The sequence below is a fragment of the Sphaerodactylus townsendi genome, linkage group LG03 (assembly GCF_021028975.2).
Source record: "Sphaerodactylus townsendi isolate TG3544 linkage group LG03, MPM_Stown_v2.3, whole genome shotgun sequence".
Taxonomy (NCBI): domain Eukaryota; kingdom Metazoa; phylum Chordata; class Lepidosauria; order Squamata; family Sphaerodactylidae; genus Sphaerodactylus; species Sphaerodactylus townsendi.
In genome coordinates, this window is record NC_059427.1 from 120,346,107 (window position 1) to 120,372,432 (window position 26,326).

At 43.9% G+C, this 26,326-nt stretch overlaps 3 protein-coding genes across 5 annotated transcripts in view; 1 reads left to right on the top strand and 2 right to left on the bottom strand.

Annotated features, from left to right (window-relative positions):
- LOC125429561 overlaps positions 1–3,798 on the bottom strand; it is a 32,224-nt gene extending 28,426 nt beyond the window's left edge. For all 3 annotated transcript variants that reach the window (XM_048490778.1, XM_048490777.1, XM_048490776.1), the window contains exon 1: positions 3,685–3,798. In XM_048490778.1, coding sequence (XP_048346735.1) covers positions 3,685–3,721 — 37 coding nt within the window. In that variant the 5' untranslated portion in view covers positions 3,722–3,798. The remainder of the gene's footprint in view (positions 1–3,684) is intronic.
- A 1,920-nt stretch (positions 3,799–5,718) lies between these two features.
- GALK1 (galactokinase 1) lies at positions 5,719–16,626 on the top strand. Its single transcript, XM_048490779.1, has 8 exons — positions 5,719–6,067; positions 8,213–8,402; positions 9,601–9,720; positions 10,062–10,197; positions 10,872–11,053; positions 11,661–11,811; positions 13,118–13,280; positions 16,377–16,626. Exons 1-8 carry the CDS (start codon positions 5,900–5,902, stop codon positions 16,449–16,451), a joined length of 1,185 nt encoding a protein of 394 aa, XP_048346736.1. The 5' UTR covers positions 5,719–5,899; the 3' UTR covers positions 16,452–16,626.
- Positions 16,627–18,908: 2,282 nt separating this feature from the next.
- Positions 18,909–26,326, bottom strand: part of ITGB4 (integrin subunit beta 4) — a 95,486-nt gene continuing 88,068 nt past the window's right edge. Inside the window, exons 34-35 of the mRNA XM_048490781.1 lie at positions 23,503–23,619; positions 18,909–21,219 (exon numbers count right to left, since the gene is read on the bottom strand). Coding sequence (XP_048346738.1) covers positions 21,074–21,219; positions 23,503–23,619 — 263 coding nt within the window. The 3' untranslated portion in view covers positions 18,909–21,073. The remainder of the gene's footprint in view (positions 21,220–23,502; positions 23,620–26,326) is intronic.

Genomic DNA, 26,326 nt, shown 5'->3' on the forward strand with positions numbered 1-26,326 from the left:
AAGTCTGGGACACAGTGTATAACAGATGTGATACACTTCTGAAGATGCCAGCCACAGATGCAGGTGAAATGTTAGGAACAAGATCCACCAGACCATGGCCACACAGCCCACAAAACTCACAACAACCTATCCTATAGTTAGTGGGAAAAGATTTTGCAGACACCATAAACTTGAAAAATTGCCCATTTCCTTAAGAAGGGTTTCCAATATTGTGTAAATGAACCAACACTGCATGTTTATTCTGAACAAAGAATACAGATTCCCTAGCCCAAGCTAGCCCAATTTCATCAAATCTTGGAAGCTAAACAGGATAAGCCTTTGGATGGGAGACCTCCAAGAAATGCCAGATGTAGAAGCAGGTAATGGCAAACCACCTCAGAACCTCTCTTGCCTTGAAAACCCTACAGGATCGCCATATTTCAGCTGTGACTTGAAGGTACTTTCCACCACATTTGCAAAAACCTGACACTACCCATGGTGCATCTTAATCAGACATAACTGTCAGTGTGTCGAATCACTAGAAATATTGTACAGCGGCAGAAAACTTTAGCACCATTTTAAGAAGGGAATGAGCAGATTCCCGACCTCCAGTCCCTCAAAGTGGTCAGCTGGCATGCCCTGATGCCACAGAAGTCACTATCTCTCCACCATTTTTTTAATTTGGCTTCTGGGGTGACAATGAGGATTGTGATGGTAGGTGACTGGTGTGAAGTATTAAGTTATTGATCTCTGATATCAAGGAATTTCAAAGAAATGACTGCCTGGATCATGACATGTATTTTGCAGTTTTTGAAAAATACCCTACATACCCTTCTCTTTCTGGAAGAGGAAGTTTGATTCTTGGATTAATGCTTGAAATGTGCTTTACATGGAGCAGCTCCTGAAATTGGCCAGATGCTGTAGCCAGTACAGAATTCTGACTCCTAACCCATGACTGGAACTGGACACAGAGGGTAATTTTGCACTTTCTAAATGCTCCGTGGCTTAGCCGGGGAGAGTACTTGCTGGGGTTCTCACCCTGCTTGTAGTTCCCCACTGCTGCCCGGCTCGTTCCTTCGTTCTAGTCAGGGCCAGTGAGGGAAGCCCCAAATGGTTCCCCACAAGAAACGTGGCAGCCACACTGCAGCGCCGGGGCAGTGCAAAACTCCCGATTGCATCAGGGCATTTCCCGTGCCAACAGAGGGGCAATTTCGGCATGCAAAATCGGCCAGAGAAGGCTGTTCTTGCTTGGTTGCTCTGGTTGCCAATTTATTTCAGGGAATGCTGGAAGATATGTCAACAGCCTGGGCCTAATGAATCTGAAGGCATACTTTCTCTCATGGGATTTTCTCTGACCCTCAATATAATCAGGTGATCATGGCTGACTCCATAATAAGGCCAAATGAGGTGGTGGCCTCAGGCATTAGGTTTTGGGGAGTATCAACCTACCTGCCCTCACCCATACAGTAATTGCTGCCATGCTACCTGGAGTCAGAAAATCCAGTGCTCTTTACTTCCTTGCTCCCCATGGATCTGTTTAAAAAGCTTAGCAATCTGCACACGCACAATACGGCCTTCCCAACTCTTTCAAGATGATCAAGAATTTGGAAAGACCTGCTAGGAATGCAGGCTCACAATGGTTTGTTTAGGAATCTAGGGAGAAAGGAGGGAACAATATTAGGTGCTTTAGCTCCTGGTCAGGGATGGTGAGAGACAGTAAGTTGAGGTCTAGAGGTAGCGCAGAAGTCTTAGGTAACATACCTTGTTGAATCCTCACTGCATATAAGCCATTACTCTGGATTCTGACTTCTTAGGTAATTGTATCTCTTAAGTGTTTTCTCTATGATAGTGCCCCAATTTTGAAACTCCTTCCCTAGCACTGATTGCCATTTTAGATACCCACTCAACTACAAGTATCTAGTTCCAACTGGGCTTTAAACTGCTTTTAGCTGCTGTTTTCCATTCTAGGCCCCTTCTGCATTCTCGGCATACTTCAGATTTTATCCTGTTAAATAGTTTCTAAAATTTATTTTTATCTTTTAAGCTGATGAAGCAATGGGGATTTTCCTTGCCTAGCTCTCAAATTACTGAGGGGATTTTGTATATTGCTCTTACTTATGAAGATGTGGGATATTATCATTTCTATGACTTTCTGTTGAGGTCCTTTCTAGTATATAGGACACAATTCAATCCATTGGGTCATCCTTCTGAGCAAGCTCCACTGACACAAAGGGTCATTCCTATCCATTTAAATAAGATCTGTGCAGGGGAATTTGATGGTGAAGTCTGCTCACAATGATTTGTTTTATGCCTATAAGCCGTCTCAAGTGCTCTTGGAGGACAAGAGCTGCACAATTAAAAAAGAAACAAGTGAATAAAAGTGACAAAGTCACCTATCCTCTCCTGCATGCATTTATACAGGGCTAAGTTCTGTAAATATTGACTGTTCTCTTGGAATTTTGAACTCCACCCTTCTGTCCCACAGGCCAGCGTAAGAGACATTCTTGTGCAGAATAGACAGTAAGTCCATTGTAATAAAAAAGTAATGTAATATTATTTACTACCACCATGTACTTTTTATTAGGACCAACTACATGGGGAGCAAGCTGGGTCCCCCAGAACTCTTCGTTTTGCTGGATAAAAGAAAAATTAGCTAAGGAGGGAAGACTTTAGGCCTAGGCATGGCAGAAAATATGCTAACCTGCACCTAGTCCTAAACAGAACATTGGATGTGTTGCAAACTGAGGTCAAACTGACAGGTGCCACTTTAAGCACTTTTCAGTCTTCTGCCCATTATTTGTGAGCATGGTTTTTTAAGGGCAATTCTCAACATACTTGAAACAGATTTTTGAATAAGTGATATGAGAAGCTTGAATAGCAATCTTCCTGTGTTTTATAAGACCCAAGTGCTCCTAATATTTTAACTGGATTTATTGGGCTAGGCTCAAAAGGTTCTAAAATGCACTGAAGATTTCTGGAATTAGGAAACAAAAAAACCAGTTATATTCTCAAAGGAGGGGGCAATTTCATTACTTTGAACAAACACAGCAACAAGGAAGCAGTGTTTCCTTAAGTTACAATGTCCCACTGTTCTCTGGTATCAAAGGTAGCCAAAGCTTCAGACTGCATAGTAGCCAGGGATGAGAATATTTTCAGGGAAAGTTGAGTTACTGGTAACAAATTCAGATGTGCAGCTTTCCTGCATCCCCAGGAACCCCCTAATATAAGAATATTGTATAAAGCACGGGAACTGCCCCCAAATGATCTCTTGCAGCACATATGACAGCTGTCATTAGTATATAAACATGATGTTTCCACCATAGAAAGTTTTTGCTACTTGGGTCCCTACAAAGATTGAAAAGTGCTTCAAAGACTTGCAAGTTGGACCCACAAATTCTCAGATCCCACAAAACTACGGGCACAAGAAATCCACTGGATGCAGCATAAGTCCCACCTTTCAGATGTGGACTGGGGTGGGGAGAGTTTTAATGCTTGCCATAGAACAGATCCCCTCCAACCTCATATTTGTTCCCTATGGCAACAAGGTACAAAATGAGGAAAGTCTCACCTGCTTTCCAGTGCTACATTTCTAATAAACCACCTGTTACAACCGGAAAGAATCACACCCCTCCTTCCACCCAAAGCCTTCTGTTTCCCCTGCTTCCCAGGAAACTGCCACTCAGCCCTGCATTTCTATCCTCTCACCTTTCAGGGCTGCCAGCAGCGGCTCTTTCCCACTCATGCCGCACTTCTTTGCCTTCCCCAACCTTCCCCTCAGCAACAGCAGCAGCAGCTGCTTCTCCACAGAGCCGCCCTGTCTCCACCCAGTGGAATCCAACAGCAAGCCAGCCCAGTCCCTTCCGCAAATATAAAACGGCATTTCAGGGAGATGCCATATGCTCTGCAAACAGAATACAGAGAAAAGGGGTGAGATTGGAGAGGCAGGCAGGGAGAAATCAAATTGCTTTGCTTATGGATGGTGTTATGGCAGGACTGAACAGATCAGATGGAAACATGAGTATCTCCCATGGGCTTGACTCATTTTATCTAGGACTGATCCAGAGACAATGTTTGGATACAGGATATCCCTTCTCTTTCTCATTTTGGGCTATTTTTCCAGTTTGGGGACATTAATTCTTTAGTCTTTGCAACTTCCTGCACTGAAAGTGCCCAGAGTGACGCTCATTTCTCTATGGAATAGAATTCACGGTTAGTTCATAACAGGTTTGGTTACAGGATGGACTTTTCCGCTGCCCTAACGCTCTTCCAAAATGTAGGGTTTCGCATGGCCAGAGAAGGATCTTTCCCCAATCCTACTATTGAACAGAGCACTATGCTCAGATCCACTATTTTCTGCTTGCGCAGCAATCCTAAACCAATAGTGAACTCTTATGACAATAGCCCACCTGTGAAGAATGACAGCAATGCTTCTTCCTTCAAGGTGTGCCGGCAGTCGCAATAAACTGTATGTCAAATATGACAAGCTGCTGCGGACACTTACCTATTTCATGCATGGCACAACGACTGATCCCTCATGTCAACCTGTATTCTTTTGCCTTTGAACTTTGAGGTGGCATCTGTGCATAAAGGAAGACAGCCACACAGCCAACTTTGGGCTGGACAGGATATTCTTGAAAGATAATGGTTTGAAAGTGGATTTTGCTATTCCGAACAGTAAAATCCAGCTTCAAAGTGGATTGAAAGTGTATTATTCTGCCTGCGCAGAAGGGGTCTCTATACACTGGAAGCACATTTTCTGAATCTGATGAGGTAGATTCTAGTACACAAACATTTATGTCATAATCAGTGTAATAGCTTTTGAGATTTTACAAGACTCCTTTTCATTCTTGCTGTAACATCTGGACATAGCTATCTTCTGAAATTCACAGAAGTCATATAATCATAGAGTTCAAAGGGTCTCTTCTAAACTCAAAGCAAGGAATGGCAATGACCTACTTAGCATTAAACAAATGAGTGCCCATCTAGACTATCAAAACAGGAAAAATCCATCCTGACCCCTGCCTCATAAGTGAGCCACTAACATAAAGGTCACCTGCTATGTTGCAAACTGACACGTGAGCCTGCCCAACAATGACACCTGGGGTCACCAGCAGAACATTTCTTTGTGCAAAAGTAGAAAGTCCACTCACTGCCATTCAGCATAAATTCATGGCCATAATTCTATTTGCTGCATTTAATATTCAAGCTATTATTAACGTTCCAAAGCTAAGCTCATTTGGAAAGTAAGTCCTGCTAAAATAAATGAACTTCACAATAATAGAAAAGTGTTTACAGTTGAGGTATAAATGGGTTAGTTTGTTTTCAGCCTGGGTTTGAGGAATCTGATGCTCTCCAGCCGTTTCTGCAGAAATTGCCCTGGAGCAGAAAGATCCGGAGGCAGCTCCTTGCAGTTTGTATGTGCTTTAGCTCTGTTTTTGCCTACATAAAATGGGCCAAAATCGTGATTGTAAAATTTAGATACACTGTGAACTTAGCTTCCTTCTACACTAGCATTTAGTCCTCGTGAAGAAACGGCACAATCAAAATTTCCAAGTGAGATGCGAAACCTCTCTGAAATTCTCCAACGTCGATGCGCAGTCTCCGTTACGCTGAAAGCAAGAAAAGAAACGCCTGCGGAAACAGCGGAGGTGAGGTTTAAAGGAGGCCTAGCGACCCCTAGAGGTCATTGATGAAATTGCAGGGGCGGAGCGACGATGCCAATTTGGGGCAGGAAGAAGGGGACCCAGTGGGAGACACGTGGGGAGGAGGGATCAACAATGCGGATGTTGTGCTGGGCTGTGTTGTAAGATTTGCAGTTGTTCCCTAATTTATGGAGAGTGAACACCCGCTGTCTCCCGATCCTTTACACCGAGAGGCACTTAGAATCTGGCCTCAGGGCCTATAACCTGCAGATCTAAACATGGAAGGGCTCAAGGACTCCGACCTGTCATCGCTCCTGGCGACCGCCCGCCGGGTGTATAAGGAGGCTTTTGGAGGAATGGATCCTAAGATCGCTGTGTCAGCGCCCGGAAGAGTGAACTTGATCGGGGAACACACCGATTACAACCAGGGTTTCGTGCTGCCGATGGTAAGGAGCGGCTAAGGTAGAAATAGGACAAAGTTCCTCATCAAATAGTTACTACCTTCTGGAAATGTGACGCGGGGGGGGGGGGGGGCGATCCTATGGAAGTGGGTTTATTTTCCTTTTCTACACGCACAAGGGCTGCCAGGGCAGCTAGCAAACTAAAACATGCATCATAAAATCACGTTTTAGAAAGTACATAGTGTAACTGCTTCAACGTCAAGGAGCATTTGAAGAATAATCTTGAATTTGAAACACAAAATCTTCCTGTTTCAAAACTGGAGGAAAGTATCCCAAAAGAGTTAGCAAGACCGCCAGATCCCAATTTAAGCAGTAATACAGCCCTACTGGTTCTGGTTCTTTTCTCACACTGAATTTGTTTATATCTACACTTTCCATTATAATGCAGGGGGAATGGGGTGGTCATCTAAATTACGTGATATAGTATTGATGCCTAAGGGAAGAGAACTCTATCCAAGTTATTAGAAACCAAGAACAAAAATAAATACCTTTGTAAATAACTTACTTCATTAATAAAGGATTTGAGTACAGAAATCAGTATAGTTTCGGTTTATTAGGAGATTTTTCCCCCTTTGTGAATTATTTGTTTGCAAATTATGTTTCCATTATTTAAGTATGTTTTTATACCCTTTCCTATATGTTACTGATATCACCATGTCTTTTGAATGAGTCCATTTGCAGCATGGTAATGAGAAAATTGTCCTAAAAGGCCAGTGTGAATGGAGGGAAGGAAACCACAAGGAAATCCCAGTGAACTGCAGCAAAATGCTTTGGTTCCTGTTGAAAGTTCTCCTGTGAAAAGCCCCTTTTGGTCAGACTTCCTTGCAGATTTGCATCTATTAGGAAGCATGGCTTAGCCTAGAGATTCTCAAACCAGTCTTTAGCTATGACTGCCAAACACCTCACAGAACATGCACACTGGCTGCAGATAAGTGGTGGGCACAGCACAGTCATATTCTATGTTATTTCTTTGGATGCAAGTAATTTCCTTGTTAAATGTATCAAAATACTCAAGTAGCACCCCTGATTTTGCAGTGCCTTGCTGTGAAGGAAATCATAACTTCCTTAAACAAAGGTTCTTGTTTACTAAACATTATGGAAGCAGGAACCAGTCTTCTGCCTCTTAGGCTGATCTTCAGCAATGTTTCCTCATAGCTGCTGCAGAGGCATAGCTACAAGGGGGCCAGGGAGGTGCACATTGCACTGGGCATGTGCCTGGGGGGCAGCCAAAATTTCAGGGTTTTTTATATTTTTAGTGTTTTCAGTTTTTTGTATTTTTAGTGTTTTCAGGGGAGGGAGGGGAGGGAGGGGTGGCATGCAAGGGAAGGGAGGGCGTCCGGCATCTGGACATGGCCCACCCACCCTAGCGGAGGGAGGGGGAGGGGAAGGAGGGGTGGCATGCAAGGGAAGGGAGGAGGTCCGGCATCTGGACATGGCCCACCCACCCTAGTGGAGGGAGGGGAGGGAGGGGTGGCATGCAAGGGAGGGGAGGGGGCCAGGGAGGTGCACATTGCACTGGGCATGTGCCTGGGGGGCAGCCAAAATTTCAGGGTTTTTTGTATTTTTAGTGTTTTCAGTTTTTGGCCTGCAGGGGGTGCAGTTTTTAGGCTAGCAGCATCAAAATTTCAGGATATCTTTAGGAGACTATCCTGATGATACCAGCCAGGTTTGGTGAAGTTTGGTTCAGGGGGGTCCAAAGTTATGGACTCCCAAAGGGGGTGCCCCCATTCCCCATTGTTTCCAATGGGAGCTAATAGGAGATGGGGGCTACACTTTTGAGAGTCCATAATTTTGGACCCCCCTGAACCAAACTTCACCAAACCTGGCTGGTATCATCAAGATAGTATCCTAAAGATATCCTGAAATTTTGATGCTGCTAGCCTAAAAACTGCACCCCCTGCAGGCCTAAAACTGAAAAAAACCCACTAAAAATTATAAAAAACACAAAGGAACATGGGGGGAGGTGCAGCAAAACTCAGATTTTGCATCGGGCTCCATTTTCCCTAGCTACACCTCTAAGCTGCTGTCATTGTCAACCTACTCTTTCAGAAGCGATTTGGAAAGTGACTTACATAACCTTTGTTCCTGGGTTGTTGCTGGGATAGGTTCAGGCATTGTCTCTGTTTTCAGGCCTTGCAGATGGGAACCGTGATAGTTGGGAGTCCAAGACAAGATGGAATAATATGCATCATCACAACAGCTGAAGAAGCTGAAGAGCCCAGAAAAGTTCAGTTTCCAGTTCCAGGAGAAGGTGGTGCCTTGAAACCAGGAGAACCTCGATGGGCAAATTACATCAAGGGGGTGATCCAGCATTATAGGGGTACAGTCTGTGTTCATCTTGAGGCAACTGTATTATTTGGCAAACTGGGGGTGAGAAAAGAACACTGTAGTGTTCACTGATGGAAAGAATCTTCCCCGCCAGTTCCCTGCTGTGGTATCAGAATGGTGGATGGATCAGTGATTAAAGTGATCATCTTTAATGTGCAGCTCCAAATTTAGTGATGACATGAGAGTGTTACCATAAATTTTAAAAAATGGATTGTGCTTTCAGAGAGTTGTCAAAGAAGGTATGGCCAGTATTCTAGGCCAGTCCTTTCAAATGAGTTGCCAGAAGAGATGCCGAGTCTCAGAACTACCTGGCAATCTGTTACCTGGAAAGAAGCCCCACTAATCCATTCTGTGGGAAGAGTTTGCAGATGCTTTGGGACAAGAGGAGTCCATACATGTTCAGTGGCACTATTTCCGAATGGTTTTATTACATTATTGTATCATTTATTAATTGGCGATTGCTAAAGAATGAGGAAGTTACTAACCAGATCCTAACCAGAGTTATCTCTCCTCCTCCATTACATCCTCCCAATAACTCCATGAGTAAGTTAGATTGAGAGTTTATGACTGGGCCAAGGTCACCCTGCAAACTTCCATGACAGAGTGGGCCCCCCAGATACTAGTCTGATTCTACTGTTACACTAAACTGACACTTTAATGAAGATTCAGGTTAAGATTGAAGTCCATTGAAGTTAATGGGCTTAGAAGTATGCAGTTGTGCTTAGGATTGCCCTGCAAGATGGATTTTGTTTGTTCACATTTTACTTCTAATGCTGCATACCGAAGTTAATGCTTATCTTTGTTGTTCAACCCTTTGGTAAAAATATGTTGAGTGGAGCACAGATAGTTAGCTTCTCTCTCTAGTAAATTTACTTAGTTGTATTTTAATGATTTATCTTCACTATGATAAAGTCCAGTCAATACGGTAAACAAATGGGAGTGTTGGGAATTTCGTCATGGCAGTTCGTGCAAACCTTCCAGAAAGGAATCCAACAATAACTTGTCTAATTCGGCTTTCAGCTCTTCAAAGCAGGGCACTTTCCTTTCATTGGTATCTATAAACTGAGCCTCTCTTCTCTCAGGATAGGACAGAACTCAGGAAACCCGGTGCTAACAGGAACATTTTGTAATTTTTTTGCAGTACTTTTGATTCTCTTTGAAAGCTTTGTTGTTCTTCTATCTTTCTGCAGCGGCCCCCCTGCCTGGCTTTAATGTAGTCATAACCAATAATGTTCCACTGGGTGGTGGTCTCTCAAGTTCAGCGTCCTTGGAGGTGGCTACCTATACATTTCTGCAGCAGCTTTGTCCAGGTAAGAAAACACTGGCTTGTGTCTGGAACATGCTGCACCTGTTAGCCATATCAGCTGAATGAAATCTCCAGAGGCAGAATAACCCCAAATATCAGATGTTGGAGACAAACTACAGGAAAGAGTGGCAACATTTATGCACATCTTGTGAACTAATTAGAAGCCGTTGTCTGTTCCCATTTGGAAAGACGATGTTGATCTGATCCACCAAGGCTCATGTCCTCCACCCAAGTTTGGAGGCTATAATGGGAGAAAATAATTGTGCAAAAATTATGCCTGCTGCCATTGCATGGAGCAGAGGAGTACTCATCTGCCTATAAATGTCTCTTTCTTCCATGACACAGATGATGGGGATCCAGTAGCTAAGGCACTGGCATGCCAGAAAGCGGAGCACACCTTTGCAATGATGCCTTGTGGGATCATGGACCAGTTCATTTCTGTGATGGGGAAGGAGGGCCATGCTTTGCTGATAGACTGCAGGTCAGGATGTAATTTGTAGCTCAGTGTGCTTACTGAGATACCCAATTGTCATGTAGCCCCTTACATCCAAGTAGCCATAATCATCAATTATGGAGTCAAGTTCTGCCTGGCCCTTTAGTGAAGAGCTGAAGACTCAGAGAATCTGATGGAAGGCAGAAAGTTACTGGTATTACTCCCTTCCCTGAAAGTTATGTACCATGTTATCCTTTTATTTTCCAGTTACTGGCAAAAACATCTCCAATTTCTGCAGCATTTCAGATCAATCACATTTAGTTAAAGTTACTTTATCTTCTTCCCATATAGCAGAATAGACTGTTTGAATTCCCAACTGAATCTGATTAAAACATAAGTCAGTTTTACTTTGTGACCCCTGTTTAAAAAACTGACCAAGAAAAGCTAGTTGTCCGGATAATAAATCTACTATGATTCTATATATCTAATATATTTAATACCACTTTTTTTCCAAGTTGCTGTGGGCGCCATACATGATTCTCCTTTCCTGACAGCATCCTCACAACAACCATGTGGGATTGAAAGAGAGAGAGCAGGTGGGCCAAGGTAGCTCAACAAGATTGAAGGCAACATGGGGAAAGTTCACAATAGAAATCTACAGTTTAAAAGCCCCAGATGTTTGAAATTGTTTCATGTTGGCTTGTTGTGTCCTTTCAATCCAGGTCACTAGAGACTCGATTGGTTCCTTTGACTGATCCAAACTTAGTTGTTCTTATCACCAATTCCAATATACGGCACACCTTGACTGGCAGCGAATACCCCACGCGTCGGCGCCAGTGTGAAGAGGCAGCAAAGGTGCTTGGCAAGGCAAGTCTGAGAGAAGCCAGCATGTCTGACTTAGAGGGTAAGAATTATCCAGAAAAGAAATGGGGAGATAAATGGCCTAATCCTATGGGAGGGGGAGGGCGGATGGGGGTTAGTGACGTTGGTGTGGGGCTGCACTGGCACTTTCCCCCTTCTGCCGGCTTAAGGGACACCCCCACCGGTGGAGAGGACAAAAGCACTGGCAGTCAGGCAGCCCTCAACTCTGCAGTGGTGAAATCCGGAAGCAGGTGCCCCCATGGAGCGATGCTGGCGTCTGATTGGATGCCAATGCAGGGCGGGGCATTCACAGGGGTGGAGTTGACTATTGTCAGCTTCTACTCTGGTTCTGGTGGGTTTTCCGGGCTGTGTGGCCATGGTCTGGTGGATTTTGTTCCGAACATTTCACCTGCATCTGTGCCTGGCATCTTCAGAGGTGTATCCTGAGCAAAAAGGGATGGACAGAAGAATGCCAATGAACTGGGGGGTGCGGGGGGTGGGGGGGCAACTTTAAGATGTAAATGTATGTTTAGTTCCAGAATTTGTTTTCTACTTCATTTTTTTCTGAAGGGGAGTTAGGTAACCTAGGTGATTCCTAGAAGATAATTTCTTAATTTAGTTTGCCTAACTGTAGATACTTTCCTGTGCAGCTTCTAAAGCCCTGCTGAGTGAGGAGGTATACAGGAGAGCCAGACACGTGATTGGAGAGATCGAACGCACTGCCAAGGCAGCTGAGGTGCTGCAGTCCAGGGATTACAAGAGATTTGGGCAACTGATGGTGGAGAGCCACAATTCTTTGCGGTAGGCCGATACCCAAAATGCTTAGGGCCATTTCACCCCCTGTGAAGTTTTTGCGGATAGGTGGTCGTGTGTGTCAGCCCTATAGGCATTCAGGCTGCCATATGTACATGTGACACAGGTGATGAATGACCTCAGATTTCTGTCACATTTATGAAGGGCACACACAGTTTAAAGACATGTAGGTTTGTTCTCCATGGAAATGACTTCTGTGCAGGCAGACAGGCCACTTGCAATGCCAGAGTTCCACCTTTCTCATTGGGATTACTGAGGGGGATGCTTGTGGTTGAACCAGGGACCTTCCAAATCATAATTTATTCTCTTAATCTCTGTATTACAAATATTTTCTACAGATGTAACAGAATTTTACTGTTCCAGAGAAGTAATGAATAACCATTTGAATTTTTTTGGGTATAGTGCTCAACTAAATAATTAAAATAATGTTTTGTACAGTTTTACAAACAAGAAAGTAACTAAAATTTAGACTTTCACCTGGAAAAGGGCAGTTCCATGACCCCTTGTTACCTGCTAGATGCTTCTCTTCACAGGGCTACCCCAAGGGGGGCATAGTTGTGCCGCAGTCAGGGTGCTACAGCCACCAAGGCAATAAAGACACTCCCTTGAACTGCTGTACAGCTGTTCTATATGTCTTCAAGGGCAGTGCCTATCTTTTTCTGGCATAAGTTCCTGGGCTGAAAGGGCTCAGGAAACCAACTAAAGCTGTCTCTGGCCCTGGAAATACCCCTTTGGCACTGCAGGAGCACTGGCATTGGGGCAGCACTGGTACCTGAGCACTGTGCTGCCACATGGCTCCCCAACACTGGCATAAGTGCCTCTGCGCTGGTATAAATGCCTTTTAAGCCCCACCCACCTCACAGAGTGTTTGTTGTGAGGGGGGAAGGGCAAGGAGATTGTAAGTTCCTTTGAGTCTCCTGCAGGAGAGAAAGGGGGGATATTAATCCAAACTCTTCTTCTTCTGCTTCTTCTGCTTCTTCTTCTTCTGCTTCTTCTGCTTCTTCTTCTTCTGCTTCTTCTTCTGTCTGCATATTTGCCCCTCATGAGGGCATTTACGCCAGTGCCAGGGTTAGGCCGCCTCCCAAGGGGTACCTCCCCCAGGATTGTACTGATAGGCGACCCTCAAATATATTTGGCAGCTTCTGTAGCAACACCATGGTGTGCTGTGAACTCTCATCTGTTGTAAGTTTTGTGCTTGGGTTTTCTTTCTGACACATTAAAAAAAACCTTGCCTATCATTTTTGTTGCCATTGATGACCTTCCTTTCTAGCAGTGACTTGCTTTTCTTTCTCAGGAATGATTATGAAGTCAGTTGTGCAGAACTGGATGAGCTGGTAGCAGCTGCTTTAGAGGTCCCTGGTGTTTACGGCAGCCGAATGACTGGTGGTGGTTTTGGAGGTTGTACTGTTACTCTGCTTGAATCCAGTGCAACAGAGGAAGTTGTCAGACACATTAAGGTATGTAGAAGAATCACTTAACCACAGACTGCTGAGCACATTATTATGACTGGCAGGAATAAGCAAGTGTACTTACTGATAGTTGTAATACGTTCACTCTTGTCCATGTTCCATCTGATCTTTGATGTGACATGGAATAGCTCTTAGAGTGACTGAGCAGCCCTGTATTTTTTCCCAACTCCATTACTGAGCAAAACCCATGGGACAGAAGAGCTTTTAGCTAGTTAGAATAAGATCTTATATATATCAAGCTTTGTGCCCTCAGCTTAACAATGTGCACACAGTTCAGCATATGACACTAGACTTGGAAGCATCCCCTTGTGGCAGACCCTCCATTTCTGTCAGTGTTCCCTTCCCACTGCAGATTCCCACTTTGTTCACTGTTTGGCTGTGGGGGAGGTCCACTGACCCACAGGAGCACAGTTTTGTGGAGCACAGAAAACTATAATGGGAGAAGACTGATGTGGATATTCCCTTCCTCTAGTGTGACTTCACTTGCTCTGCTTGGGATCCTGTCTTAAACCTAAGCAGTATTTCTTCCCCAAGGAGCCATGTGGCTTAGTGGTTAAGTGCTTGCACTGCCACTCACACGGTCAGGAGTTTGAGCCCCCTGTGGGTCAGATATCCTGGCAGCTGGCTCATGGTCAACTCAGCCATCCATCCATTCCTTGGTCGGTAAATGAGTACCTAGCTTATAGCTAGGGGGTAAACAATAGCCTGGGAAAGCAATGGCAAACTATCCCACAAAAGCGGCTTGCCTATAAAATCACTGCTCGCAGTGGTACCCCAGGATCGGATACGACTGAAGGGGAAACTTTACCTTTTTTTATTTCTTCCCCAAAACAAGGAGCCATCCCAACTTCCTTCATCACCTCTGTTGAAGAATGACTTTAGAAGAGGGTGTTACAGTTTCAATGATATCACTTCTTTTTTCTTGCTGAATTTGCAAGTTGACTAAGCGATTACACACCTGTTGCTTAGATCTATCTTTGTCCTGGACAGTAAGTTGGAACAGTTACAGAAAAAGGCTGGATTAACTGCTTTTTAAAGAATTCTGTCATTGATCTTAAATTCACCTAGTGATTGGCTATTTGCACTTGTTGAAAGGTTTCATGGCTGGACTTTCCAGGCTGTGTGGCTGTGGTCTGGTAGTTTTTGCTCCTAACATTTTGTCTGCATCTATGGCAGGCACTTATGTTACTTATTTAATTGTAGCCAATCAGATATCTAGAAATAACCACATTATTATGAGAACTCAAAGTTAAAGAAAGGCAAGAATAATATTTCTCTATTAATAAGCATTCTTGTGACAAGCAAATCAGATTTCTCTGGTTGGAAGTCTCAGAAGAAGAAATGAGATCTCTTAGTAAGATGTTGGGTAACATGGTTCATTTCCACAGTATTTGTGAGGTTAATTCTTTTGTGCCTTTATTTTTTTCTGTCTGGCTCAATAAAGATAATCTTTTATTTTCTCAAAAAAAGAGGTGAACGTTTATGCAGGTGTCCTGTTTTGTTTCTGGGCTAATAGTTCAAAAGAATAGAACTCACTCGCTAATTATGCATTAGCAGAGTTAGAGGCAGAAAAATTTCATTATCAGAGATAGCAGCAGAAAAGTTTCTGTGATAAACCTTAGAGATCTGTGTGGCTAATCAGTTTTTGCAGAGCCACAGTCTTGAAAACTGTCTAGTACAGAATCCTTAATAGGATGCAAGGGAGAATCTCTCTCTAAAAGGTTAAGGTATGGCCTTAGCAGGAATGCCCAGTTGGAGGCTGCTTCCATCCTGTAGGAGAATGCTTGGCTTGAAACCTCTGAACAATTTGTGATTGGCAGTCTCCTTGGCAGCCCTCTCCTTTTGTGGAGGTTCCCACAAAAATCTGAAAGTCCCCATAGGCCCCTTCCGCACACACAAAATAATGTGTTTTCAAACCACTTTCACAACTGTTTGCAAGTGGATTTTGCTATTCCGCACAGCTTTAAAGAGCACTGAAAGCAGTTTGAAAGTGCATTATTCTGCATGTGCGGAATGAGCCATAGACTCCTCAACATTAGAAATCCCTGAGTCAGAGTGTTGACTTTCAACTGGGAAGACCAAGGCTCAAATCCCCACTCAGCCACAGAGCAAATCAGGCAATGTTGGGCTAGTGAGTCATCCTTAGGGATGTTTTCAGGATAACAGGAACAAGGAGAGTACTGTGTATGCTGCTTTGAGCTCAATAGACAAGAGAGAGGATAGAAATATATAGATAGCCTAAATCACAGATAGATGTGCATATGATTACAGATTTTTATCATCCCCCTTAGCAATTATATACTTCTATGCTCATTGAGATCAGTGGATTTAGAAGGGTGTAACTCTGCTTGGGATGACTTTGTCAGCTGTGTAATGCAAAGGTAAATTGCGTTATCGCAAAAGAAGGCATGACACTTGCACGTGTGTTTAACTATGAACTGTTCCAACCATGCAGAAAGGTGGGGATCTGATTTTAACCTTACAAAAGGGGTGTGCAGATTAAGCTACCCCCTCGTCACCCCCCTGGTAGGCTTGCCTCTACAAGGTATCTCTCTGAGTGTTTTCCCCCTCTTAACTGAGCTCTGATACTGGGGGTTGCCAACAACTTGGCAAAAAAAAGTCCAGTCTCTTGAACAGAGGCTTGGTGGTATGTTATGTAGCAGATGATGTCACTTACCTCTGTGTCATCAGAAAGGTTCAGCTGTCCAATTCTACATGTTAAGAGTCTGTTGAAGGAACGAGACTTTTTTTCCTCGAGGCTGTTGGCAGTTTTACTGATACTAAAAAGGGATCTTAGCTAGAACTGGAGGGGAATAAGCAGTCTCTGCTATGCACTCCTTTTGCCTTTCAAAATAGGCCCTGCATTTTTCTTTTCTTGGAATTAGGGCAATTAGATTTTTAAACACCTCCAGTTATTATCATCAAGCCTAGTTTTGGCCCAAGATAGTTGCTATCAGACGATTATACTGCACCACAAGTTACAGATTTGCATCAGCATGGCGTTTGTTATTGTTATACAGTATTCACTGGATTTTCAGCTCATTGAGACAGTTACAGAACTTGACCTTTGCTCTTCTCCACTAGGAGAAATTCAGCAGGACCGCAACCTTCTATTGCACAAAAGCTTCCAGTGGCACCAAAGTACACCCTCTTCTTTGAAAGAACTTCCTGTCTCTCTTCAAGGACCAGCAGTCTTTCCGTTACCAGAGAGAAAATTGCTAGACCCTGAGCCAGTTTGCCTGCCTGATCTCCTTAGGGCTTCTGGTATAATAATGAATCTACAGGAAATGCCTTTGCATCTTTTTAACAAATGTAATTAAAAATCCATTTTGCATTCAGGGCTCTGTGTTCCTTCATACCAGTTCAGGACCAAGGAGAAGATTTGTTCACCATTTGATGTCAGAGCAGGCCCTGTTTGCTGGAAGTGTTTGTGTGCACAGTTGCCAGCAGGCCTAGAGAAAAATGGCCTGTCTCTTTAATGTGTGGAAATGGGCAGCTGAGACTTTTCAAGGCACTGAGGTAAATAATATCACCTCGTATATAACATCTTTGTAAGCCTCAATTAAAGGGACAGCACATTTTTTAATCCAGTCACTTGGAATCCCCCAGGAAGATTATTTTCAGTTGCTGCTTTGTGACAAGCATAACTTGTAGTAGAGTATTACTCTAAATGCTGGAGATTTTATTTTGATCACAGCATTGATTTCAGGGCTGGTTTTACAGGATTCGTGTACACAAAGAAAAATGGTTAGCATTGTTCTACCATATATTTCATCTGCTAGCTCAGTTTTGCAGGCACTAGAACCCAGCAATTGCTTTAGCTGTTTTCCATAGCTTAGAGTAGGACTGAATACAGCTGTGGCATCACCACATGTTAAATATAGCCAATCTCTTTTCTTCCTAATCCCTAAATTTTCCTCTACCATAGCTTCACAGTATATAACATGTGACTTGCTATTTCCAGTATATGTAATATTATGGGTTGTGATCAGATTAGCTCTTAAACTTGAGCCCTTTGGCTTGAGCCTGTTCTTCATGTTTGGACTGTTCCATCTTTTCATTGTGGGTGGTGGTGGAACTAATTACATTCAGATTTTTGCTCCTACATAAGGGTTAAAACTGGAATCAATGGGATTAGTCACACCTGATTCTACAGGATTGTAAACCCTGTGGTCTAATCAACAGACACAGCTTTCAGCATTGCTATAGCTTGACACAGAGATTAAAAAAAACCCCAGCAACCTGGACCACAAAGAAAATATTTATTAAGTGCAATATCTTATCCAAAACACCAGCTGTCAGACCTTTCATTAATTTTCACATTGCATATGTATTAACTGCCACCAACCTCTGCCCATCATACAATGATGGCACTTAAATCTTACTGCAGTTCTCCTGTTATAGGAGTGAAAACATACAATCTCTCTTTTAACTGGTGATAAAAGCACTATGCTGCTGAAATCTGGCCCATCAGATACTTCAATGGGTACTTTGGTTAAAAGGAAGGCCTGTGGTTCACGTTCAGTACAAAGCACTATAATATGTAGAAAAGGTTTGAGACCTAGGAGCAGTTACTTTACAAGAGGATGTAATGTAGCTTTGAAGTTAAACTACTTAGCCTTTATCCACTGATAAGCTGTGCTGGGAACTGAGTACATAGGAGCCATGAAATTACTGGTCTCTAAAAGTTCTACAAAGAAATCATTCCCTTTGAAAAGGTAATCTAGGAAAGTTTGCAGAATTTCCTAGTTGACAGGAATGGGTCAGTGGTAACCTGCAATGAACCTCCAAGGAACCCAAATTTTTACCTCTAAAAGCAAAAGGTCTTTAACTATTCTTTACTAGGTAGACCTAGGCCCTTTCCGCATGGGCCAAAAACGCGGCGGACCTGGGTAATGCTTAGCCGCCCCAGGCCGCCGTTAAGCCTGAAGCGACGCTGCTGCAAGCGCGGGCAAGCGCCGACAACAACGCTTCCCACAGGCGACATCAGGCAGCCCTAAACAGCACTAACCCTTTAAAGGGTTGTTGTTGAAGGGAAAGCGTCTTCCAGCGGTGCAAACAGCTGTCTCCTGGCCCATCCCACTCACCTTGTCTCCGATGCGGTTAAGCCTGCTGGCCGTTGAAGCCCCACCCACGCTGTCCTCCGACCCCTGGAGGTCAGAGGGCAGCGTGGGCGGGGCTTTGACGGCCAGCAGGCGACGACGGTAAAACAGGTGAGTGGCAACCAGGGAAAAGCGACTCCGTCTTGGCGCGAACCGCCTGCCGTTACGGCACTCTGCTGCGACCGCTTCGCATGCGTGCATCGCGAACGGCCTTCGCCATCGCGCCGGCGAATTCTACCGCGAAGACATGGAAGCGACAGAGGAAAAACTTTCGATCTTGAGAAGAGCCCTAGATTTGAAGTCAGCACCAAGGCCTCCATTACCAATGGGGAGAAGTCACAGCCACCACTTCCTCTTGGGCACCTGCAAAGATTTGAGCTCCTTTTGTGGCCTGTGCTGGGCAAAGTTCCTCTTCCCTCCAAGAGTGGAACTAACCTGTTATATATGTATGGTATAATGACCCCTTAATCAACTGTTTGAGCCTCCTGTATAGTTTTAATTAAACCAAAATATCAACAGTTGGTTCTGCATTTATTCAGAATACGAACAAAAAGTCAATTAAAAGAAAAGCAAAAGGCAAACGTTACACGGGACCCCAGTTTTTCCACTGTGTTAACATGATGACGACGTTTCTACCATCAGAGACTCTTGCCGCATATATTTTTCTGCAGGGGAACTTTTTTGCCCTGGAGCCACAATGTTTTGCAGAGGATACTACAGCATGTTGCATTAGAATGTACACTCATACATTCTAATGGCCACTGGCCACATATCCTGGGTCTCACTGTCATACACTGTGCAGAACACTAATAATGGATGAGCTGTCTTTTACAAGTTGCCAATCTTCTAACTGAGAAGTCTGGCTTGGAAAACCACAGCATTACGGGAACAGTCTTGCAAAACAGGAAATTATGGCTTTAGAGTCACTATAACGTACCCAGTGCCATCACAGGAGTCACTTCAGGCCGCTCTTTTGAATGTGTTTTTTTAGCAAAATGGAAAATGGCTCTTTCAGAGATTGCAACGTTAAAGGTGCATAAATACCAATAAATAAACAAAACAAATAAGTAAAAAACCAATTGTAGAAAAGAAATGTATGGACAGGTTGCTTATCTCTAGACAGATGTCCAAGTATGTATTTCCTGCGTTGTTTCTGTCTTTATTTTCTCTGGATAGACCATTCTGGTCCTTTTATAGCTACTCCTCCACCCTATTATCTTAGACAATTTGGAGCAAACCATTGCTTTTGAACCAGAGAATGAGAAAAAAATAATGCTATAATGGATTCAAACTAGATTGGGGTCATAGTTTTGAATATTTCAGTACATTACGATCTTGCCTATTGAACGCTAACATCAAAGAGGATGGGTTAGAGCAGAACTTTTCTGTTATGCTACTTTCATGTTTGCAGGGAGAGTTTGATTATCGTTATGGATTAGCAAAACTCAGAATTAAATGCAAACATCCACACATCTAGATAAGGGACATCAGATGTCCACAAATTCTTGCCCCACATCTTGGAGCAGCCCTTGACAAAGCCTGTGTAGTATGTAAGCTGCAGGTACTCCTGTTCATGCCTGATTCACCTCACAGCTGCACAGTCTTATAGATGCTGTCACTGACTACACTATCTATGAAGCTGTGTGACCTAGTACATTGTGAATGCACAAAAGTATCCAACACTTGTATTATACAATGTGCATGTACAATTAAACTGCTGCCACTTGTGAGGAAACATAAAAGGAAGCAAAAATGCCTGAACCTCAATATGCCTAGGCCAAAGACTATGACTCTGACATAGTCAATGTTGTCACCAGCCTGCTTTGCTGCTTGGCCACCACTGCCAGGGTGTGAGAGGGAAGGGAGGGCTGTAGGTAGAGTTCAGCAAATTTTGTTGATTGTGGTCACTCAAAATGAAACACTTTCTCTATTTGGGATAAAGGCATTGATTATAATGCCATGTTTGCTTTGGTAGATTTTGAGGCTCAGTGCCTGAATTTTGGTCCCATGTTGCTAGGTGAAATAAAATACCCTTTGTAAAAAAAATACATAATATGTATGTCAAATAAACTGTACAGTACTTTAAGCAACATTTTTTTCGATAAGGCATTGTAGATGGTGCTATGCACCATACTAATCGTCTAATGCAGTACCATACTCTATTAGCACGGAATTTTGGACAGAAATGTAGTAGAAATCCCTGGTGTTCCAACAGGTTTACTTGCAATAATGTATTGTGTGACAAAAGGCTTTTGCTGGTGGAATTAATAGTGTTGGTAAAGGACTGCGGACTTATGAAAGAAATAACAATAGAACAAATGGGGAAAATGTTATAGAATGGCATCAAGGGATGATTTAAACACCAATTCAGTCCTATGTGGTCTGTGTGGTCAAACTTCCAGTGACGACATCTGAACAGCCAATACAGTCAATATCTTGAATCAAAACTTTGCAATAGCCCTTCGTAACCAAGTTACTGTTAAAAAAAAGCTCTTGTCATAATGTCTTAGGGTTCCACCTGGTCTGCATGTATCCTCTTCCCAGTAGAGTTTCAAAGCAACATCTAATGCTTTCAACACTGGTGCAATAAAGCAGGTGCCATGAGTTTGTCTGGAAGTTGATCACAGAATGGGTCCATTTCAGATCATCCCCTGTTGAAATCCAGGCGCCCTTCTGGACTCAGGCTTCATAGAACTGCCTGTCTGTCTGCCTGGTGAATGTCCCACTGCTGTTAGACATCATGGTTCTGCTGACAAACTCTTGAGTGACTTGTTGGGTGAGGGTGCTGCCACTCTCCATGCGCTGAGTGGTCAACAGCATGCCATCTGCAACAAGAGGGGGACCATGACAAAAATTGATTTAGCAGCTCCCATATTTGCCTGTCTTTGTTATGGACATATGCCCTATTTACCTGGGAGTCAACCCCATGGAATCAAGTAGGATGTTCTTCTGGGCAAACATGCATAGCCCTGCCTTTCAGACAAATGTTATTTGGGCAGACCTGCAAGGCTCATTTTAGTATCACCTCATGGAAGTAACTTGTTAAGTATTGCAACCAAAAAATCAAGAGTTCTGAATCCACAGAAAGGTACTCTTGCTTTAGGGATGTTAGCATCAAGCATTAGTGTAACAATGGTGTATTTCGGACAAACATCTCATTGACCCCTTTTGTACTGAGAGGATGATCTTCCTTCATTCTTGCTTGTTTATTCCTAAACATATAAATCCAGAATAAGTTTGTGTGTGTTTCATTAAAGGGTCTGTACTCTCGCTCTTTCCGCCATTAAACTCTTCAGACTAGTTCATACATCATTCTGGCATAGAAGCTATTGCCCTAAGCCCGATGTGCATGAGCAACATCTCCTCTGGCAAGCAGTTATGTGGAGACAGGACGCCCATGGTTAGGGGCATTTATAACTAGGTTAGGGAAACCACTGATTTAATGGCTATTTAGGAAATATACAGAGCAACCCTGAAGACTATTCTGGGAGTCTTCAGTAAGCCCCAGTGAGTAGAATAGAGTAGGATTCTGACTGGACCTGTTCAGGATTGCTCTTATGGTATATTTATAACAAATACATGTTATCTGTCCACTTTCTGCTTTTGGTGCATGGAACAGGAAATGGAGAGAAAATTTTCTTAACACTTTTGTTGAGAGTTCACAGGGCTCAGCATGATCCAGGAAGGTGTTGTGCATATACGGATTCTGAACTCAGGCTTCTGTCTAAGAGCTGGATGAGCAATTTATGGGATCTCAGTCACAATAACCATTGCTATTATTGGCAGGTATGGGAACAATACACAAGCGCATGTGCACACATAGCCCACCATGGGGTTCCTCTAAATGGAGACTGGGTCACTCAATTACAAGAGATACTTTGTTTTCATCACTATTGTATTCCCAATTATTGTCACAAATTACCACTCATATAGAAGAAATTAAAGGGGAGAATTCACAGGCACAATCAGGATAGCAGCTAAAACCTGTCTTCAGCCCTGGTGACCACTGTTTCTTGGTGGAAGGATCAGGTTTTGCCCTTTGGTGATAGAAACCTATTTAATTGGTGTCGTAAAAAATGGGAGCCATAGTGAACTTAAGACAGCACCTAAGATCATTGCTCATCACTGCAAATCTGTACTTTGTGTTATGTTTCTTGGTCACACTACCATGTCACAAAGAAACAGAACCATGAGAAGAAGAAGAAGAGTTTAGATTTATATCCCCCCTTTCTCTCCTGTAGGAGACTCAAAGGGGCTGACAATCTCCTTGCCCTTCCCCCCTCACAACAAACACCCTGTGAGGTGGGTGGGGCTGAGAGAGCTCCGAGAAGCTGTGACTAGCCCAAGGTCACCCAGCTGGCGTGTGTGGGAGTGCGCAGGCTAATCTAGTTCACCAGGTAAGCCTCCACAACTCAAGTGGCAGAGCTGGGAATCAAACCCGGTTCCTCCAGATCAGCATGCACCTGCTCTTAGCCACTACGCCACTGCTGCTCCTGGCTTCTATAGGGAAATGTCATTAATGGTTCTATTTGGGGGTCTTGTGTATGAAGGAGGACAGGTTTTTTGCCCTCTTTCTAACAAACATCCCTTATACAGTGCTTTAGGGCTAAACCAGATGTTACAACAGCCATGAGTTTGATCTGTGGCTACCACCACTATTTTAAGGAAGAATTTGACCATTTAAAAATGTCTTGAGGGCCCAGTCCTGATCAGGCAAGGGGAGAGAACATGCAGTCTTGCTGCCCTTCCCCACACTGCAGGCCTAATCAGGATGAGGCTTTCGCAGCATTTTAAGTGGTCAAATTCTTCCCTAAAATGGCAGCAGAGGCCACAGGTTGAGCCCTTAGCTGCCACAGCATTTAGTTTGGCCCTTAGTTTTCCCCAGAGCAGTTAATGGCAACCACTGGGACACCACTGGACGGACAACTCAGCTTGCCTTTGTGATCACTTTAATTAGAAGACATTAAAGAGGTGAATTCACAGGCGCAATTAGGGTGGCAGCAAGTTAGCAGCAAGTTTTGCCTCCCTTTCAATGGTGCCCTAGATTGCAACCCATTTAATAGAACTCAATAGGAAACACAAAGAACCAAGGCTGAGATTGTTTTTACCTGCATATAAAGGATCCAGGGCAGAGTGAGTGACGCTGGTTTTGGTGCTATATTCTGTGGGGAGACTGTACACTTCCTCCTTGGTAAACTGCTGTGTTCCAAACTGAGAAAAAGCACCTGAACAAGGAAGGACAGGTTAAAAAAAACACATTTTAACTTGGAAGTTCATTTCTCATTCCATTTGAGATTGCTAAACAACAGACTCTGGAAAATATTTGAGAAATGAGCAAGAAAAGACTACCATTTAAAGAGATGGTCCTCCAACTTTCAATACAAACTAATTACTTCTTTGTATTACAGAAAATGTTCTGGGCATTAGCCTGCATATACACGCCTTCCAAATCTCAGTTACATTCCAGGAGGTTAACATTTTAGGGTCAAAATGATCAATTTCAGTATTTTAAAATAAAGAAGATATTTCAAATAGGTTGCTGCCTCCAACAGTACTTTAAATAGCCCATTTCTGTTCAAAGAATGTCATATGCATTACTTTATCCATACAACTCTGCAAGGTAAATCAGTTCTACTATTTCTACATTCCAGAATTGATGCTGAAGATGAGAAATTGTGGCTGCTGAAGGCTTACAGCGGATGCAACATTTAATTCAGGGACTTTCTGGGTCATAGCTCAGCTTCCTAATCCTGAAGCTACACAATACCCCAAATTACTGTAGCTGTTATCTAGCTGCCAAAATCTACTAACAAGGGGTATTCCTGGCAGAGGCGTAGCAAGGGGGGAAAGTGCCCAGTGCACTGGTGCGTCCTCCGTCCCCACCCTCGCCATACCCCCACAGGGGCGTGCGCCCGGTGTGTCGCACCTCCCTGCTCCCTTGGAGCTATGCTTCTGATTCCTGGCTTGTCAAGATAGGACTGAGCTTGGGGCACTCATGTACACCCACACACCTTTGGAATCAGTTCTCCCCAAAAGGTTATAACTGTCAGTAGTACAAAGCAGGTAAAGTTTGAGCTATGTATAAGCCAGGGAACCGCAATGAGGGTGGAGGAGTCTAATTTTTAATGTAAAATACCTCATGTGTTTGCATAAAAAAAAAAGTAATGGTCAGATGCCAATAAGTATGTAATCAAATGAAGAGCAAAACAATGCTTCTAAAGTAAGGTTGCTAACTCCAGGTTGGGAAATTCCTGGAGATTTTGGGGCAGTCCCTGAGGGCAAGGTATGCTGATGATGATGAAGAAGAAAAAGAAGATGATGATTATGATGATTTTGGATTAATATCCCACCTTTCTCACCGAGACTCAAGGTGGCTTACAAGCTCCTTTCCCTTCCTCTTCCCGCAACAGACACCTTGTGAGGTAGGTGGGGCTGAGAGAGTTCCGAAGAACTGCGACTGGCCCAAGGACACCCAGCAGGAATGCATAGGAGTGGGGAAACACATCTGGTTCACCAGATAATCCTCTGCCACTCAGGTGGAGGAGTGGGGAATCAAACCCGGTTCCCCAGATTAGAATCCGCCTGCTCTTAACCACTACACCATGCTGGCTCTAAAGCCATAAAAACCATCCTCCAAAGCAGCCGTTTTCTCTAGAAGAACTAATTTCTGTAGCCTGGAGATCAGTTGTAATTCTAAGAGATCTCCAGGGGCCACCTGAAGGTTGCCAGTTCTACTCTTAGTCCCTATGTGTATCACATGCCTTCATGATTTGGCACTAGCTTAAATTTTCAAGAGAAATAACATTGTTGATCAATTGTCATCTTGGATCAGTACATTGTTTCTCTCCTATACGCTCCTTTGGGGTCCCCATCAGAACACTCCATGTCTTGATGTATTCTCCTAGTCCAGACCTGGGCATTATATGGCCCGCGGGCCGTATCTGGCCCCCGGATGACCCTGACCGGCCCCCCTGCCTTGCCTGGGAGCACAGGCGTATTTGCCTAGGGACAGTACCTCTTGTCCCTGGGCGCATCCATTTTGGTCACGTGGGGGGCGCCAAAACGTCCCTGCACACAAGCTGATTCAGTAGGCCTTAGCAAGCCTGGCACTGAGGCTGTTGCCAGTGCCTGTTGTAGCCCCGCCCACTCTGTACGGTGGCCTGGAGTGTCCAGGGGGCAGGGGAGAAATCCCACTGTGCTCCCAGGAGCAGGACTGGGGCGCTCCGCCTCCCCTCCCTCTGACCCAGTGTGCCTTATTCTCCCTTACTCACAAGCCTTCTGGGCAGACTGGCTCCGATAGGCACAGGAGAAGGGAAGCTGAGCTGGATCCCAGCAGCAACAGAACTGATGATGATGCTGGCATTTGTTTGGTAAACCTTCAGATGGGGGTGATTTGCGAGAGATTTATATGCTTAAGTTAATTTCCCCTTGCACTGGCTTGGAGCTGTTTCTCAGGCCAGCCTACCTCACAGGGTTGGTGCTTGGGAGACAACATTAGGAAAAGAGAGTTGGTGGGGGGGAGAGAGCCATGTATGTTTTGCTGGGGGTGGGGGGTGATCTGTGAGAGATATTGCTGACATTTGTTTGAAAAGTAAGAGTCTTCTGATGGGGCGATTTGTGAGAGATTTACATGCTTAAAAGTTAATTTTCCCCTTGAACTGTCTTGGAGCTGTTTCTCGGGCACCTACCTCAGCTGTTTCTCCCAAGGGCTCTTCCCTACCTCCACAGGGTTGAGGTGTAAGGACAAAATTAGGAAAGAGAGTTGGTGGGGAGAGAGCCATGTATGTTTTTTTTTGGTGGGGGGTGGGGGGTGTTTTGTGCAGTGAGATTGCAAAAAAAAAAATCATTGTTTGGTCGTGGTGGGGAAGGGGTGGCCTTTGCCCATTCCAGAGGGAGGGAGCGCCAAATTCAGGTTTTGTCCCCGGGCTCCAG